The following is a 15,025-nucleotide window of genomic DNA, read 5'->3' as shown; positions in this document are numbered from 1 at the left end:
TACACCAATTTACACTTCATTAAAGAAACTATTTGCTGCTTTTGAACCTTATCTCTATAGTGTCAACAACAGTTGTTTTCAATGTTCTCTGTGTCTCTGGGAATCCTAACGAGAAAACATTTGGAGCATTTATACTCCATGCAGGCTTCTACTCGCGGAGGGACCATTACTTTGAAAGTCTGTTATTTTGAAAATCCTCCATTTTGTCTGCACATCCGCGGCCGCGTAGTTAGCACGACTCAAAACTCGCTGCATTGGACCCTCACAAAGGGACGTGTCTGTCTGTTGTGTGATGTCACTTGGCCGCATTGACCCTTGTGACCACCAATGTTTGAGCCATAGTTTGATTTTGTAATGAACATGTAACAAAGCTGGCTGAAAAGTGGCACATTTTCCCTTTAACTAACACACAGTTCTACAGTAGTGTTCCTCCATCATGGCGACAAAACTGGGAGCAGATTTGAGACACAACAGCAACGCCCAAATTTCCAAGTGCCATGTTTTTTCAGGGGCAAGCTGAGCAACAAGGACCAATGATGGATTTTCATTGTATTTACCGTACATTTTTGTGGTTGTGGTGGCAGTTTTCCAGCCAGAGGTAACCACATGCAACTAAATGAAGGCAAAGGAAACACTGTCGTTGAATGCACAAATAAAGGAAAAGAGTGAAATTTGTGGTACAACTCTGATCCTCTCATGTTTTGTACATGAGGGAAAGTTATGGCGTAGCCTAGGCTAGTAGTATAGAGTTATGGAGCATTTTTGCCTTGTAACAGTACCAAGTTCCAATGTGGAATAAACTGATGTTTTTGTTTTTGTTTTGTTGCCAAATGACATAGTACTTGATCAAATCACTGCTTTACGAGCACAAATGCACAATGGTGGTAACTGGAATCCCGACTCCACAAAGCTTTGAAAACAGCTTTTTATAAACTGTTACTTATCCAGGAAGGGTTTTGCTATAATACTCCATGCCCACTTTCTCTATTTCAGCTCCTGCGTCACATGCACACATTCAGACTGAGAGCAAACCAGTAAAACTACACATTTGAACCTGTGATCCTCCGTTCACAATCCATTTCTCCAACCTCGAGGCTAAAGCGCAGAGAAGTGCGTCCAGGTGGGAAAATCTCAGACAGGAAATTGAACCAGTAACACCAGTCCGTGAACACGGACACATACTCAGTTCTGCTCAGTTCTACTCTATATCAACCCGGTCTCACCCCATGGCATACAAATAACACGGGTGTCCACTTTAAAAAATACGTACAATCTGTATGTGAAAGTCAAATTGGTCTGTGTGCATTTTGAAAATAATTGTTTATGTCTGCATCTGCCAGTGGGCCATCACGATGAGAGTAAGCATAATGATAATAATATGACTGATGTTCTCTGAAATTAGTAAGAAGGCAGAAGTAAGGGTGCAGTGAAGGTCCATTTCAATACACTAGTCACTAGTGATCATTAAAGGATTAGTTCATCCCAAAATGAAAACGCTGTCTTTATATCCATCAAAACGCCGCTGAAGTTTGTATGTTCACATCCACGTCCATCCAACTCTGCATTTAAAAAAACCGGCACCCATTCACTTCAGCTGACAGTTTGACGCATACAAGGTAAAGAAACAAACCTGTCCCTTTCCCATGTGTGCATTTTAGTACAAAGCTTTAAAGTACATTCTTGCCTCTAGTGGTAAAGTAGGCTACATACAGATATACAAATATGGACTTTTCCTAAAAGTGCAGTATTCAAGCCCTGATAGAGTTCAGGTCCAGGAACAAGCATCTGTGCCCTTCTTGTGCCTTGTTTTTCTGAGAGTGTGGGCTCCTCAGCTTGGAATGAATTCCTCCAAATAGATCATGAGGGGAAAACACAATTACGGAGCAATTTTACAGAGTGACAGTCCAGCGTAAACACAAATCTGATGTGGAATAAACTTTAATGCGACCAAATCTCCACTTTAATGAGTAGAAAACTAGGAAGCCGGTCTGAAGCCTTTCAGTGTGCGGTAGAAAACTTTCCAAGATTTTGTAGGCTAATAATAATAAGACTAATAATAGGCTATGTTTTAATGCCCCTGTTTTTCAGATATGCTGATTTGAGCACAAGCTGATTTTTTTTATTAACCTCTGGAATATCTGATTTAAATAACTGGAGGCTTATCATATTCCAGTGCCAAAAGACTAGAACAAACACATCCAGTTATTCCACTTATTGCAGCTGGCGTAACTCACAGTGATGTGAGGGTTCAGTTAACTGCACCCGAAACCTTCAGACAACAAACACGGCAAGCTGTGTCTTCACACTCATCTAAAGCCTGGAGGAGACAACCAGGCCTGTCAGTGTTACAACAGTCTGAGATGATAAGATCTGAATTTGAAGGGGAAATGTGGGAGTAACAGCAGGCAAGAAAGACAAAAAAGAAAGAGAGTGACATCTGTGCAGTCATAAAGCCCTCGAATCTCACTTTTCCCCACCAACTATTTTGATATTTTCACCCTAAAATCTATCAAGTGTTTCCACTGACAAATATCGACCAAAGCAGAAGTTTCATAGCAAAATAAAGCACAGCACCTCCATCCCCACCCCCACACGTCCCCCCTCTCCAGCCCAAACCAGACGCCCTGTCCCAGGCCAGCAGCCATGGAAAACAAGCCGGGGGGAAAGCAGAGAGAGAGACTCACAGACAGCCAGCAGGAGCAAGATCCACCGCCGAGGAGCCATGATCTGAGGCAAGCAGACCCCACAGAGAGAGCTCGGTGTTCGGCCCCGGTGTCAGCAGAGAGACGTTCATTTATGGAGAGAGACAGAGAGAGACACACAGAGAGAGACACAGAGAGAGAGAGAGAGAGAGAGAGAGAGAGAGAGAGAGAGAGAGAGAGAGAGAGAGAGAGCTAGAGCGAGAAGCAGCTCCAGATGTTTTTCATCCAGATGTGACTTGGCTCCACCCACAGCTGCTGCACAACAGGACCAAGCTGATTGGTGACTTTGCTTTACTCTCTTATCTCTGTGACTTCTATTAACATTACTGTATGTGTTATGATTATAGTTAGACAATACACAACTCATTAAATAGGTTACATACAAAAACAGTCAAGTCATTAATTTAAAAAGTTAATAAATAAATAAATAAATAAATAAATAGTCAAGTCAAGTCAAGTTTATTTGTATAGCACATTTCATACACAGAGGCAATTCAAAGTGCTTCACATAAAATGGATGACAGGAAAATAAAAGAATAAAAGAAGAGAATAAAATGGACATTTAAAAGCATCACAACAAAACAAAAAAAAAAGAGTATAAAATGTGCATTAGGCAACAGGCGCAGCAGTTGCAAAAAGAGCTAAAAACTTATAGAGGACTAATTTGGTTTGCATAATAGAACAAATCAATTTATCTATATTGAGTCCCCCGACATCATGACTATAAACATGACTACACACACATAAAACTCAGGTCTGGGTACGCCGTACGGTGTCCTCTTTTCCTCTATACTGCAGTTTGGACGCCAAGCATACCCCCGCTTGTACCTTGCGTCATCTGTTGCCCGTCGACAAACAGGCCATTTTTTTTCTCTAAACCTTGCTTAAAACGAGTACGGCTCTAGTAAGCTCCCCTTACGCGTGTGTCCCTCCTGACGCATCACCTCACCCTCTTGTGAGTATATCCGTATTACAGAACCATCCCCCCGATCTGCAGCCTTTAGCAGTAATTACAGTCATCTATGTTTTAAAACCAATTGTATAATAGTGATTGAGAAACAGCTGTCAGCAGTTAAAAGCAACGGTAAACATAAAAGTCTTTAGTCTATTTTTAAAAGTAAGTAAGGTTGGGGCAGATCTGAGGTCTTCAGGCAATTTGTTCCAGCTAGCAGAAGCATAGTGGATAAATGCAGCCTTCCCATGATTTGATTTGATCCTAGAGACAGTTAATAAGCTGGACCCTGTTGACCTAAGAGTTCTAGACCAGGGATGTCAGAGATACGGCCCGCGGGCCGGATCCGGCCCGCGGGCAGGTTTCATCCGGCCCGCGAGATGTTTTGGAATATTTAATTTTTTAATTTTTTATTATTTTTTTATTATTATTATTAAATTCGCACCCCATTATCATGAACTACGTGTGGCTAATAAGCAAGCTAAGAGTTCATTCATAAGTTAATTAACCTGCACTACAAGGAAGTATGTCAGTAGGTCATCAGGTGTAAACAAAGCCGCCATGATGCCACGCTGGAATTGAATCGCGCATTCAGCTACCTACCAAAAAACAAAAGAATCGACAAGATCAGGCGCGGACTGCATAATCGGGCACGTCGGGCAAATGCCCGGTGGCCTGGCCTGGCCTGCAAAAAAAGAAAAGAAAAAGAAATTGTGCCCGCAGTCAGGCCACTCACTGAACAGCAGGCCAGGCGCCGCCTACTGGTTTACTAGTGGTTTTATTACTTTATTCAGGGTTAAAGTGGGTGCATCTCATTGCAAAATTGGACTTGGCCCAAATTGGGCTTCAAACGGCCCAAATCGGGCTTCAAACGGCCCAAATCTGGCTTCAAACGGCCCAAATTGAGCTTTAAACGGCCCAAATTTTTCGGACGCCGGCACGCGCGTCGGCCCGTATCGGCCTGGCCTGCTTGGTATCTAATGCCCGGCCTGAATTATGATCCCAGTCCGCCCCTGAACAAGCTGTCTCACGCTGCTTCATTTGAAAGTAAAAGAAAGAAAGAAAGAAAGAAAGAAAGAAAGAAAGAAGGAAAGAATGAAATAAAAGGTAAAGGATCATGATAAAACAAAATAAATAAATAAATAAATACATAAATACATAATGCATGAGAAAATTAAGACAAACAAAAACTAACAAAAAAATTCAGCAGCATAACTACTTTACTACAGAGCTCTGGTGCCCCCTGGCAGCCGAACGCACCATCACACGACTGATCAGCTGGTTTGTTTCAGGACACAAATCTGGTTTCCAAAAATGGAAAGAAAGAAAAGAAAAACATGACAGCAGAGATGCATTACTGAATGGGTGTACCGGGCCAAGGGGCCCAAGAGCTCAGGGTGGCAATAACCCAGAGCCTCTTCACAGGGCTACCGCGTATCTTGCCCGGGCCTGGGACAAAATGATCCCTTCGGGCCCCAAACCTTTATTATTATTTTTTACAAAATGTTCCATTAAGTATATGGACAATTAGAGGGTTATTGTGCTTTTGGCTTTAATTGAGTGTCGCTGTAAATCCTGTATTATTGAGACAGGGTCCAAAATTAGCACCAGCCACCAGCCAAATGCTGGTAATGCAAGTGGTTGGTAGATTTGCTTCACTCACCAGTCACAAAACAATGGTCTATTGAGTGGCTGGTAAAATTGGAACATACTAGCCATTTGGCTGGTGGACAAAAAAAAGTTAATTTTGGAGCCTGTATTGAGATACAGGTGAATTTATTTTTTGTTATTGTGCTGTTAGCTTTGAGTGTTCAAAAAATAACAACGAAAGAGACATGAGAGAGCAACAAAAGGGCGAGTATGTCACCCAATTTTTGGTGGGTGTTGGCTACTCCGTGATGTGTGGTGGAAAGCAAATAGCCTATTACAAAATATGAAAGAAAGAAACAGATAAGGATAGTAATAAACACAATTGAATTAAATTAATACAATAAAGTGTGCATATATGAGAAAATTAAGACACAGAGCAAACCTCAGTACAGATATATAAGAAGGGAAATAAATAAATAAAACCCAGCTCTGCTGCCCCCTAGCGGCCACATGCGTCACAGCTCAGCCTGTAGTCAGGTGACCGATCAGTTGAAGACACAAAGCGGAACCAAACACTGTGTGAGAAGTTTCACTAAAACTAACAAAAACTGTAGCTCAGCCTGGAAACATGAACATGGATCTACTAATGGAATAAAGCTGAATAGAATGACAGCTGTGTGTTTACTACTGTGGCAAAACGGCGGTGTTAACAAGAGCGATTGCAACAGGCAAGTTATAGTTAGGCTTTAAACTGGTTTATTGATGGAAAGATTTCCTAATCTGTCATATCTGATCTAACTTTGACCTCTGGACTTCTTCTGCTTGTCTAATGAATGCAGAAGTTAATCTGTTTGAGTTTACCGTTTTTCTTGTCCTCCTCTGTCGTTCCTCTCTGTCCAGAGATGAAGAGAAGACTCCTGCTGGTCTCTAACTCCACTCTGCATGGCAGCGGGTACCTGGACCACTGCCAGCAGCACATCCAAGACTTCTTTGGAAAGTAAGTTCAATTCATTCACTAATAATGGAGTCTACTGACCTTAATAGGTGAGGACGGACAGGACGGTGGAATACAGTGCAAAAGCCTGAGCTCATATGCACTTTTCTCTTCTAGAACACACTGCCAAACTTCATTCAATATATTTGCAATTTAATGTTTTCTTGCCTATCGGCAAACATACATATTTCATAGAACACAACTGAAGTAATTCCATGAAATCATAGGATCTTCTGATAAATTCAGCTGGCATATATACATATATATATATACTGTATATATATATATATATATATATATATATATATATATATATATATATATATATATATATATATATATATATATATATATTTGAGGTAGCTAGTGCTCGCTCCTTCCCACCATGGTGCATTTCAGTGGAAGAAGATGGTGAGGAACAGGCAAACAATTTAATTGTAAAAGTAGAGCTTTTGTTGAAATAAGTGCTGCTTGTCTTATTGGATGTGTGCTGAATAAGTGTGGCTCCTACTGATTTGTTAAATGTCCTAAGTCATGTAACGCTAGGCTTACTACCAGGATTGCATTTCTGCCGATGAGCAAGATTACATAATTGCCAGATAATTTGAGGGCTGGGTAAAAGTATACAGCCAGCCTCAATTGAATGACTTGTTGTATGAACTTTACTATGGCAAACTTGGTGACTGTCTGCTTCTATTCTGTTATATTGTGTGTGTGTGTGTGTGTGTTTCAGAGATGTGAAGCGGGTGTTGTTTATTCCCTACGCTCTCCATGACAGAGACGCCTACACCAAGACAGCCAGGAACAAGTTCAAAACTCTGGGTAGGTGTGAGTGTGTGTGTTATGTCATGACTCATGAACGAAAAAAAGGGCTCGCAACACAATTTTAGATAGCTCCCGTGGACAACATTTATTTGGACAAACAGTTTGGGCCTGGTTCGGGCCTTCGTCAGTGTCAAGTGAAAAATACATTTACAAGGAAGTGCTTAAATAGCGTTTTCATGGGTCTTTGTCTCCGCCTAGTGGTGTGGAGGCAGACCCAGGTACAATCTTCAGAGGACTTTCACAAAGCATAAATCACAGTCTAAGGAAAATGGTGGCAGAACCTATTCAGCTCTCCAAATAAAACTCAACATACAATAGCTCTACACAGCAATCACTGCAGTATATCTATAGAGTATGAACATATTTTAGAACATGTAGAGAAGAAAATGGGGAAAGAGGGCTACGGTGTTCTGTCGAGTGTAGGCTTTCTCAGAAGGTGCTCATTGGATCCATAGGGTTGAAGATTCAGTAGAAAGAACAAAGGAAGTCCAAGGCAACTCTTCAAGAATATTTTAAAAAGCCTTTAATAAAATATGGCTTCCACCGACATTTTTCGGCCAAACCAAATCACCTTGAGAAAGGCCAGTTTGGCCGAAACATGTCGGTGGAAGCCATATTTTAGAACATATTTTAGAACTGAACGCCATCAGTCAGCTCGGCCCTCTAAGTATCTCACAGAGAACATTCATCCATGCAGTCTTGTATCAAAAGGAAATAAAAGGCAAAAACAACTGGGATATGAATGTGCAGCACAGAGGTCTCACAAGTAAGGCCTAACATCAAAGTCCTCATTGAGTCCAATAGGTGCCATGGTGCCCAAAAAGTCAATCCACCATAATTCTCTCTTTAGGAGGAGATTGTCCATGTTTCCCCCGCGTCTAGGGGCAGTAACATGTTCGATGCCCACGTATCTGAGTTGGGAGACATTATGGTGTGTTGTCCACGGGAGCTATCTAAAATTGTGTTGCGAGCCCTTTTTTTCGTTTATTTTCCTGTTTGGTACAGTTGAGCTCAGCACCAACTAGTGGATGTGCGTAAGTCTTTAGATGCTATGTCATGACTCATGCCCAGTAATAAAAACACCTCCTGTCTACATCAGACTTTAACTACGCTTCACATTACAGCCTCTGATCTCAGTGCCGTTCAGATGTTGAGCGACTCCATGTTGTGTGTGTGTGTGTGTGTGTGTGTGTGTGTGTGTGTGTGTGTGTGTGTGTGTGTGTGTGTGTGTGGTGCAGGTTACGAGCTGGACAGCGTCCATGAGGCTGCAGACCCCGTCGCTGCTGTCAGGAAGGCAGAGGGCATCTTCATAGGTGAGACACAGCCAGCCTGCTGTCAGGAAGGCAGAGGGCATCTTTATAGGTGAGACACAGCCGCCTGTTGGTTGATGGAGCTGTGAAGCCGTTTGGTCCACTGTTGACTTGAGACTGGACTTGATGCACGAAGAGAAGACTTGAGACTTGACCTGACTTGTACTTTGATGATTTGAAAAGGTTTATAAAGTCTTGACTTGAGATATTGTGTTTGGGTGATTAGATTTGTTCCAGCAAATGAATGTAAATTCTGTTTTATGAATTTGTATGGAATGATTGCATTTATTGAAGTTGAAACTGATGATAGAAATCAAACTCATGATGCTCTTACCAAGTTTGTATCCTATTGAAACCATATTGCATTGAAAAGTTCTAGATACTTAGTTTTCTTTAAACTATCAAATTTATACTTTTTTCTATCTGTAATCTATGTATGACTCGAATATGTGTGTGTGTGTGTGTGTGTGTGGGGGGGGGGGGGGGTGCGTGCGTGTGTGTGTGTCTCCAGGAGGAGGAAACACTTTCCGGCTGCTGAAGTGTCTCTATGACAACAAGCTGCTGACAGAGATCAAAAGGAGAGTGCTGGAGGTACACACACACACACACACACACACACACACACACACACACACACACACACACACACACACACACACACACACACACACACACACACACACACACACACACACACACACACACACACACACACACACACACACACACACACACACACACACACACACACACACACACACACACGCAACCAAATTACAACTACACATACGGTATACATACCTACACGAACATTATACATTCACACACACACACACACACACACACACACACACACACACACACACACACACACACACACACACACACACACAGCTAGACTGGATATGTATCACAGATATCTGTCATTCAATTCTTCCTCATCAAAAGTAACATTGCAGATATCCACAATGACATTTATTCCTAGGAAATATTCACTTTTGCCATTCATGTGTATGGGGTTTCCCCTTTCAGGATGGAGTGCCCTACATGGGTTCGAGTGCGGGCACCAACGTCTCCACGGTCAGCATCAGCACCACCAACGACATGCCCATCGTCTGTCCTCCATCCTTCTCTGCCATCGGCCTCCTCCCATTCAACATCAACCCTCACTACCTGGACCCGGACACAGGCAGCAGGCACATGGGGGTGAGACCGCACACGCACGCATGCACACACACACACACACGCACACGCACACACACACACACACACACACACACACACACACACACACACACACACACACACACACACACACACACACACACACACACACACACACACACACACACACACACACACACACACACACACACACACACACACACACACACACACACATCATTCACTGTGCCCCTTTACAAAATGTCAATGTGTTCCCCAGCAGCATTGGCCTGGCCTTCTGAACCTACAGCGCCGGATGTTTTATGAAAAGCCTCAGATCTCAAAAAGTATTTTCGGTGGAGTCCTAATTGCTTCTTCATTGTTCAAGATCTAGTGAAAGAGCTGCAGCAGAACATGTAAACACTTGTTGGATGCCTGGATCAAAACATTGACTCATAGAATCCATTCTCATTCAGATATCTTGAGATGAGAACGGTCAAGGGTCCCCTTTGAAATTGACCTTATATGCCGGTTTTTCAAAATTCATTATTTAGCCCCCTTCCCGACAAGGTAGCATGGCATTGTTGGTCCCAATGGATGCTGTAGGTCTTAGTCATACCCTGTAAGTATCTTCACTCTAGATTTAAGAATGAGCCTGCTAGAGCTAGAGTCATATCGGCCGCAGTCACCAGTAGAAAATCGGGGACATTTTCAGGGACAGCTCCAGCCGGGGACAGGTCACCAACAACGGGGACTGTCCCCGAAAATCGGGGACGTCTGGTCACCTTAACACACACACACACACACACACACACACACACACACACACACACACACACACACACACACACACACACACACACACACACACACACACACACACAGTCCACACTCAATGGACAAAATAACTAGAACAGCACTTATATTCCATCAGTGTCTGACAGCAGCACTACGGTTCCCACAATCCCCTCTGTTTGTGTAACCGTATCCCTAAACCTTACCATAACCTTAAACCCTGACCTAAATCCGTTTTACTTGCCAAAATGTGTGCGCTAAAAAGTTAAGCCAAGGGGTCCGGACAAAACGTCAGTATTTGAGGAGTTGGCAGTGAGAACTGAGAAGGGCTTGTTTTGTGCTGTAAAGACACAGAGGGTTTGACCGTACCTCGCTGTTATTTTGTTTTGTGCTGTAAAGACACAGAGGGTTTGACCGTACCTCGCTGTTATTTTGTTTTGTGCTGTAAAGACACAGAGGGTTTGACCGTACCTCAGTGTTATTTTGTTTTGTGCTGTAAAGACACAGAGGGTTTGACCGTACCTCGCTGTTATTTTGTTTTGTGCTGTAAAGACACAGAGGGTTTGACCGTACCTCAGTGTTATTTTGTTTTGTGATGTAAAGACACAGAGGGTTTGACCGTACCTCGCTGTTATTTTGTTTTGTGATGTAAAGACACAGAGGGTTTGACCGTACCTCGCTGTTATTTTGTTTTGTGCTGTAAAGACACAGAGGGTTTGACCGTACCTCAGTGTTATTTTGTTTTGTGCTGTAAAGACACAGAGGGTTTGACCGTACCTCAGTGTTATTTTGTTTTGTGCTGTAAACACTGAGGGTTTGACCGTACCTCGCTGTTATTTTGTTTTGTGCTGTAAAGACACAGAGGGTTTGACCGTACCTCGCTGTTATTTTGTTTTGTGCTGTAAAGACACAGAGGGTTTGACCGTACCTCAGTGTTATTTTGTTTTGTGCTGTAAAAACACTGAGGGTTTGACCGTACCTCACTGTTATTTTGTTTTGTGCTGTAAAAACACTGAGGGTTTGACCGTACCTCGCTGTTATTTTGTTTTGTGCTGTAAAAACACTGAGGGTTTGACCGTACCTCAGTGTTGTTTTGTGATGTAAAAACACTGAGGGTTTGACCCAGTAGCGGAGCCAGAGGGGGGGCAAGGGGGCGGTCGCCCCAGGGCCCACTCGTCAGGGGGGCCCATCAAAAAAAAAAAAAAAAAAAAAAATTTTTTTTTTTTTTTTTTTGCAGGCCAGGCCACCTGGCTGGCAACCTGTGTTTTTATTTTTCTTCTTCAGAACAAGCTTGTCTGTAAAGTGGCTTCACTGTAGTCTTTCTTGGACATAATATTACTTGGCTCAGTGAGTGACAAATTGTGTTTTCGGATATAGGGGCTATCAGCTATTTTACAGTTGTGACTTAAAATGACTTTATTTAATAAAGTTAGTGGTGTGAGTCTGAGAGGAATTCAATCAATAGACAATAACATTGGTGTGTTTAAAATGAGATATTCCACTAAATATGGCTAAAACCGATTCAAACATGCAAAAAAGGCACATTTTCCTTCGCGGCCTGACAGGCCCGGTTCTACGGGGGTGCAAAAGCATGCATTGCACCCTTATTTGTCTGCATGCTCAGTTGAAAAGTAAAAAAATGTATAAATGCTACAGCTGCACACTTACTGTTTAAACTTGAATTATAGTTGTTGTTTTTCTTTGTTCTTTGATGTGATTTTATGGCTTTTTGGCACCTATATGTAACCTTTTAAGGTTGAGATAATTGTATTATCATTATATGGTCCAAATATTTCAGTAAAGCACTTGAAACACTTGAAATATTCTTGCTTGGGTGGTATCATTCTACTTGAAATGATGGTCAAATGCATTATTTTTAGTAAAATAACATGTCAAATTTTTCGGCCGGCCGGCCTTTGGCCGGCCACCCGAGTGGGCCCGGCCTTCGGCCGGGCATCTGCACCCCTTCCTATCTAGGATGCACCCCTAGTCATCTTGTTCTGGAACCGGCCCTGCGGCCTGGCCTGGCCTTCAAAAAAAAAAAAAAAAAAAAAATTTTTTTTTTTTTTTTTTTTTTGATGGGGCCCCCCTAAGAGCTTCGCCCCCTCTGGGCTGATAGGGTCGCTCCGCCCCTGGTTTGACCGTACCTCTGTGTTTTGCTATTTTGCAGGAAACCAGAGAGCAGAGGATCACCCAGTACCATGAAGAACCAGACACGCCCCCTGTCCTGGTGAGAAAGAGAGAGGGGAGGTGGGGGGGTTAGGGAAGCTTGGAAGGATTGCAAAGCTGAGAATTTGATTGGCATGTGATTATTATTGACTAGAAAGGCACGATAGGCTAGAAGCGCCCCTTTCTAGCCTACCGTGCCTCTTCGTCGTCATCCTCATCACTCATTTCTCTACCATCCCTCATTGTTCCACGGCAGCACATAGACAGCAGCGCTGTTCTCTGTGTGTCTGCTCCCTCTTTGTTCAACTCTTTTCTTTTCCAGAGCGGAAATACCGGTGTCATGCCGAGTTTTGCACCCCCGCCGAGAATTGCATCCCCACCTTCCGGGAGCATAGTGTAATGATTTATACGGAAACGTAACTGTTTAAAAATGATACAGCGTTAATTGTCTGGGTAGACGTGATCTCCAAGCCAGGGGGGTCTGTCCTGGCTCATGGAGACCGACTTTGATGCATTAGATCCGCGTGGAGGTGACTTCCATGCTTGGGGCTCTCTTCTGGCTCATGGAAGCCGACTTTGGTGCTTAAAATCCAGGTACAGATGACCTCGAGGCCTGGGGATCTCTCCTGGCTTTATGGAGGGGGGTGCAAATCTCAGAGATCAGAGATTTGCATCCCTGTTTTTAAGCTAAAACAGCCCCAAAATATGGGGCGGGTGCAATTCTCGGCGGGGGTGCAAAACTCAGCATGACACCGGCAACAGTCGGCGCCATGACAGTTGCCCGCATTTCCAGAGAAACGTTGTAGAATTTTTGTCACAATATTGTCCCTCGTTGGTTTCCCCTTGAGGTCACAGATGCGCGCCGGGCCTCGCCTGCTACGCGGACTCATACACAGGTCGCCGGCTGCACCTCGCCAGCTATTGTGCGCGCCGCGCCAACCCCCTCTCTGATTATAGGTGTGATTTGTTATGATTTATCGATCATACAGATCATGTGTGTGTGTTCAGGGTCTGAGAGAAGGATCCCTGCTGCTGGTGGACGGGAAGACAGCTACACTGCTAGGACCTGGCAAGGCCAGGCTCTTTACCAGGTAACATGCTACTTTTGACTTTGGAAAGCATTCAAGTTCTCAGATTAGGTAAAATTAAGTAAAAACTGGTAACACACACACTTAAATTCTTATAATTATTTTATTATTAGCCTACTTACGTTTTTCTTTCATATAGTTTTTGTTCATGCAAAAAAAAAAAAAAAAAGCAGAAACAAACACTCAGTGAAAGGGTTTCCCATGCCTTCTTTTAAACATCAAATTCAAGGACTGTTCAAGGGCTTTCCAGGCCAATTCCCTCAAATTCAAGTACTCAACACGGCATAGTTCAAGACATGGATCAAGGATAAATACTTTTAGGTACACTAAGAATAATCATGAGAACTAATAGGTGAGAGGCTTGAATACACACTTCTCAACTGTGCTGTTAAACCTAGTTATGAATGTTAAGTAAAAAAGAAAGAAACAATAATCAAAAGAACCCACATTTCTATTCTTGCACAACATATATACATTCAAGCACTTTCAATGACCAATGCCTATTTTCAAAAACATTCAAGGCCTTCATCCTCCCCACTTTCAAGGATTTCGAGGATCTGTGGGAACCCTGTTTAAACACAAGCAGGCAAGACTTGACCAAGACTGTGTGTGTGTGTGTGTGTGTGTGTGTTTTAGGGGCAAGCCCACTGTGGAATACGAGACAAGCAGCGACCTCAGCTTCCTGCTGACAGGTGGCCACTGACCAATCAGAGGGAAGCAGGAAGTGTGGCCACTGTCTTACCTGTCTGTTGGGGGAGATTCTGTTGTCATGACGACAGGCTGAGATGTTTTTCTGCCTACAAATAAATACATTTTACAGCAAAGTGGGTCCGTCTTTGTGAAGACGTTGCTGCCGATTCATGGAGCACAAAAGTCAAGTCCATGTCATTATTAACTCAAGTGTAAACATTACCCAGTATCAATTTATTATCTTAAAGAAAACTAAATGTCTAGGACTTTTCAATGCAATATGGTTTTAATAGGATAAAAACTTAGTAAGAGCATCATGAGTTTGATTTTTATGAGTGTCAACTTCAATAAATTCAATCATTCCACACAAATAGACCCACCCATTGTCGCCATTTTAGTTGGTGTCTCACAGGCGTGCAAAACCATAGATATATATAAAGGCTAGATAGCTTACCCGCGCTGCCGGCCAACGGAGAGCGACGTCGTCGCATGGCGGCCATCTTGCTACAGGGAGCTCAGCTTTATATATATCTATGGGTTAAAAAACCGCTAACATTTTATTATTATTTTTGGCTCCAAATTACACCAAACTTAAACCGAAGCATCATCATCATGAGATGAATTCACGCACCTAGTTTCATGCAGTTTCATCCATTTTCCTAGGAGTTATGAGCATCTGTTGTTGGGTTAGTATTATCTGTTGTCGTTGTTGTAACTCCTAGGAAAATGGATGAAACTGCATGAAA

General features: G+C 42.8%; 2 protein-coding genes across 2 annotated transcripts in view; one reads left to right on the top strand and one right to left on the bottom strand.

The window, feature by feature from the left end:
* The window catches only part of tgfbr2l (transforming growth factor beta receptor-like), a gene marked incomplete at its 5' end in the record, with an annotated part of 26,206 nt that extends 23,482 nt beyond the window's left edge, over positions 1–2,724 (bottom strand). The window contains one exon of the mRNA XM_083638157.1: positions 2,685–2,724. Coding sequence (XP_083494283.1) covers positions 2,685–2,724 — 40 coding nt within the window. The remainder of the gene's footprint in view (positions 1–2,684) is intronic.
* Positions 2,725–6,146: 3,422 nt separating this feature from the next.
* Positions 6,147–14,348, top strand: LOC310778064 (alpha-aspartyl dipeptidase; the record flags this gene model as incomplete). Its single annotated transcript, XM_083638384.1, has 8 exons — positions 6,147–6,241; positions 6,972–7,060; positions 8,302–8,376; positions 8,885–8,964; positions 9,406–9,579; positions 12,503–12,562; positions 13,510–13,592; positions 14,226–14,348. The coding sequence occupies 8 exons, from the start codon at positions 6,147–6,149 to the stop codon at positions 14,290–14,292; spliced, it is 723 nt and encodes a 240-aa protein (XP_083494510.1). The 3' UTR covers positions 14,293–14,348.
* Between the last annotated feature and the right edge of the window lie 677 nt (positions 14,349–15,025).

This window comes from Poromitra crassiceps, assembly GCF_964638095.1.
Source record: "Poromitra crassiceps genome assembly, chromosome: 6".
NCBI lineage: Eukaryota > Metazoa > Chordata > Actinopteri > Beryciformes > Melamphaidae > Poromitra > Poromitra crassiceps.
Note: the sequence above shows the minus strand (reverse complement) of the source record. Positions and strands in the feature narration are given on the sequence as shown.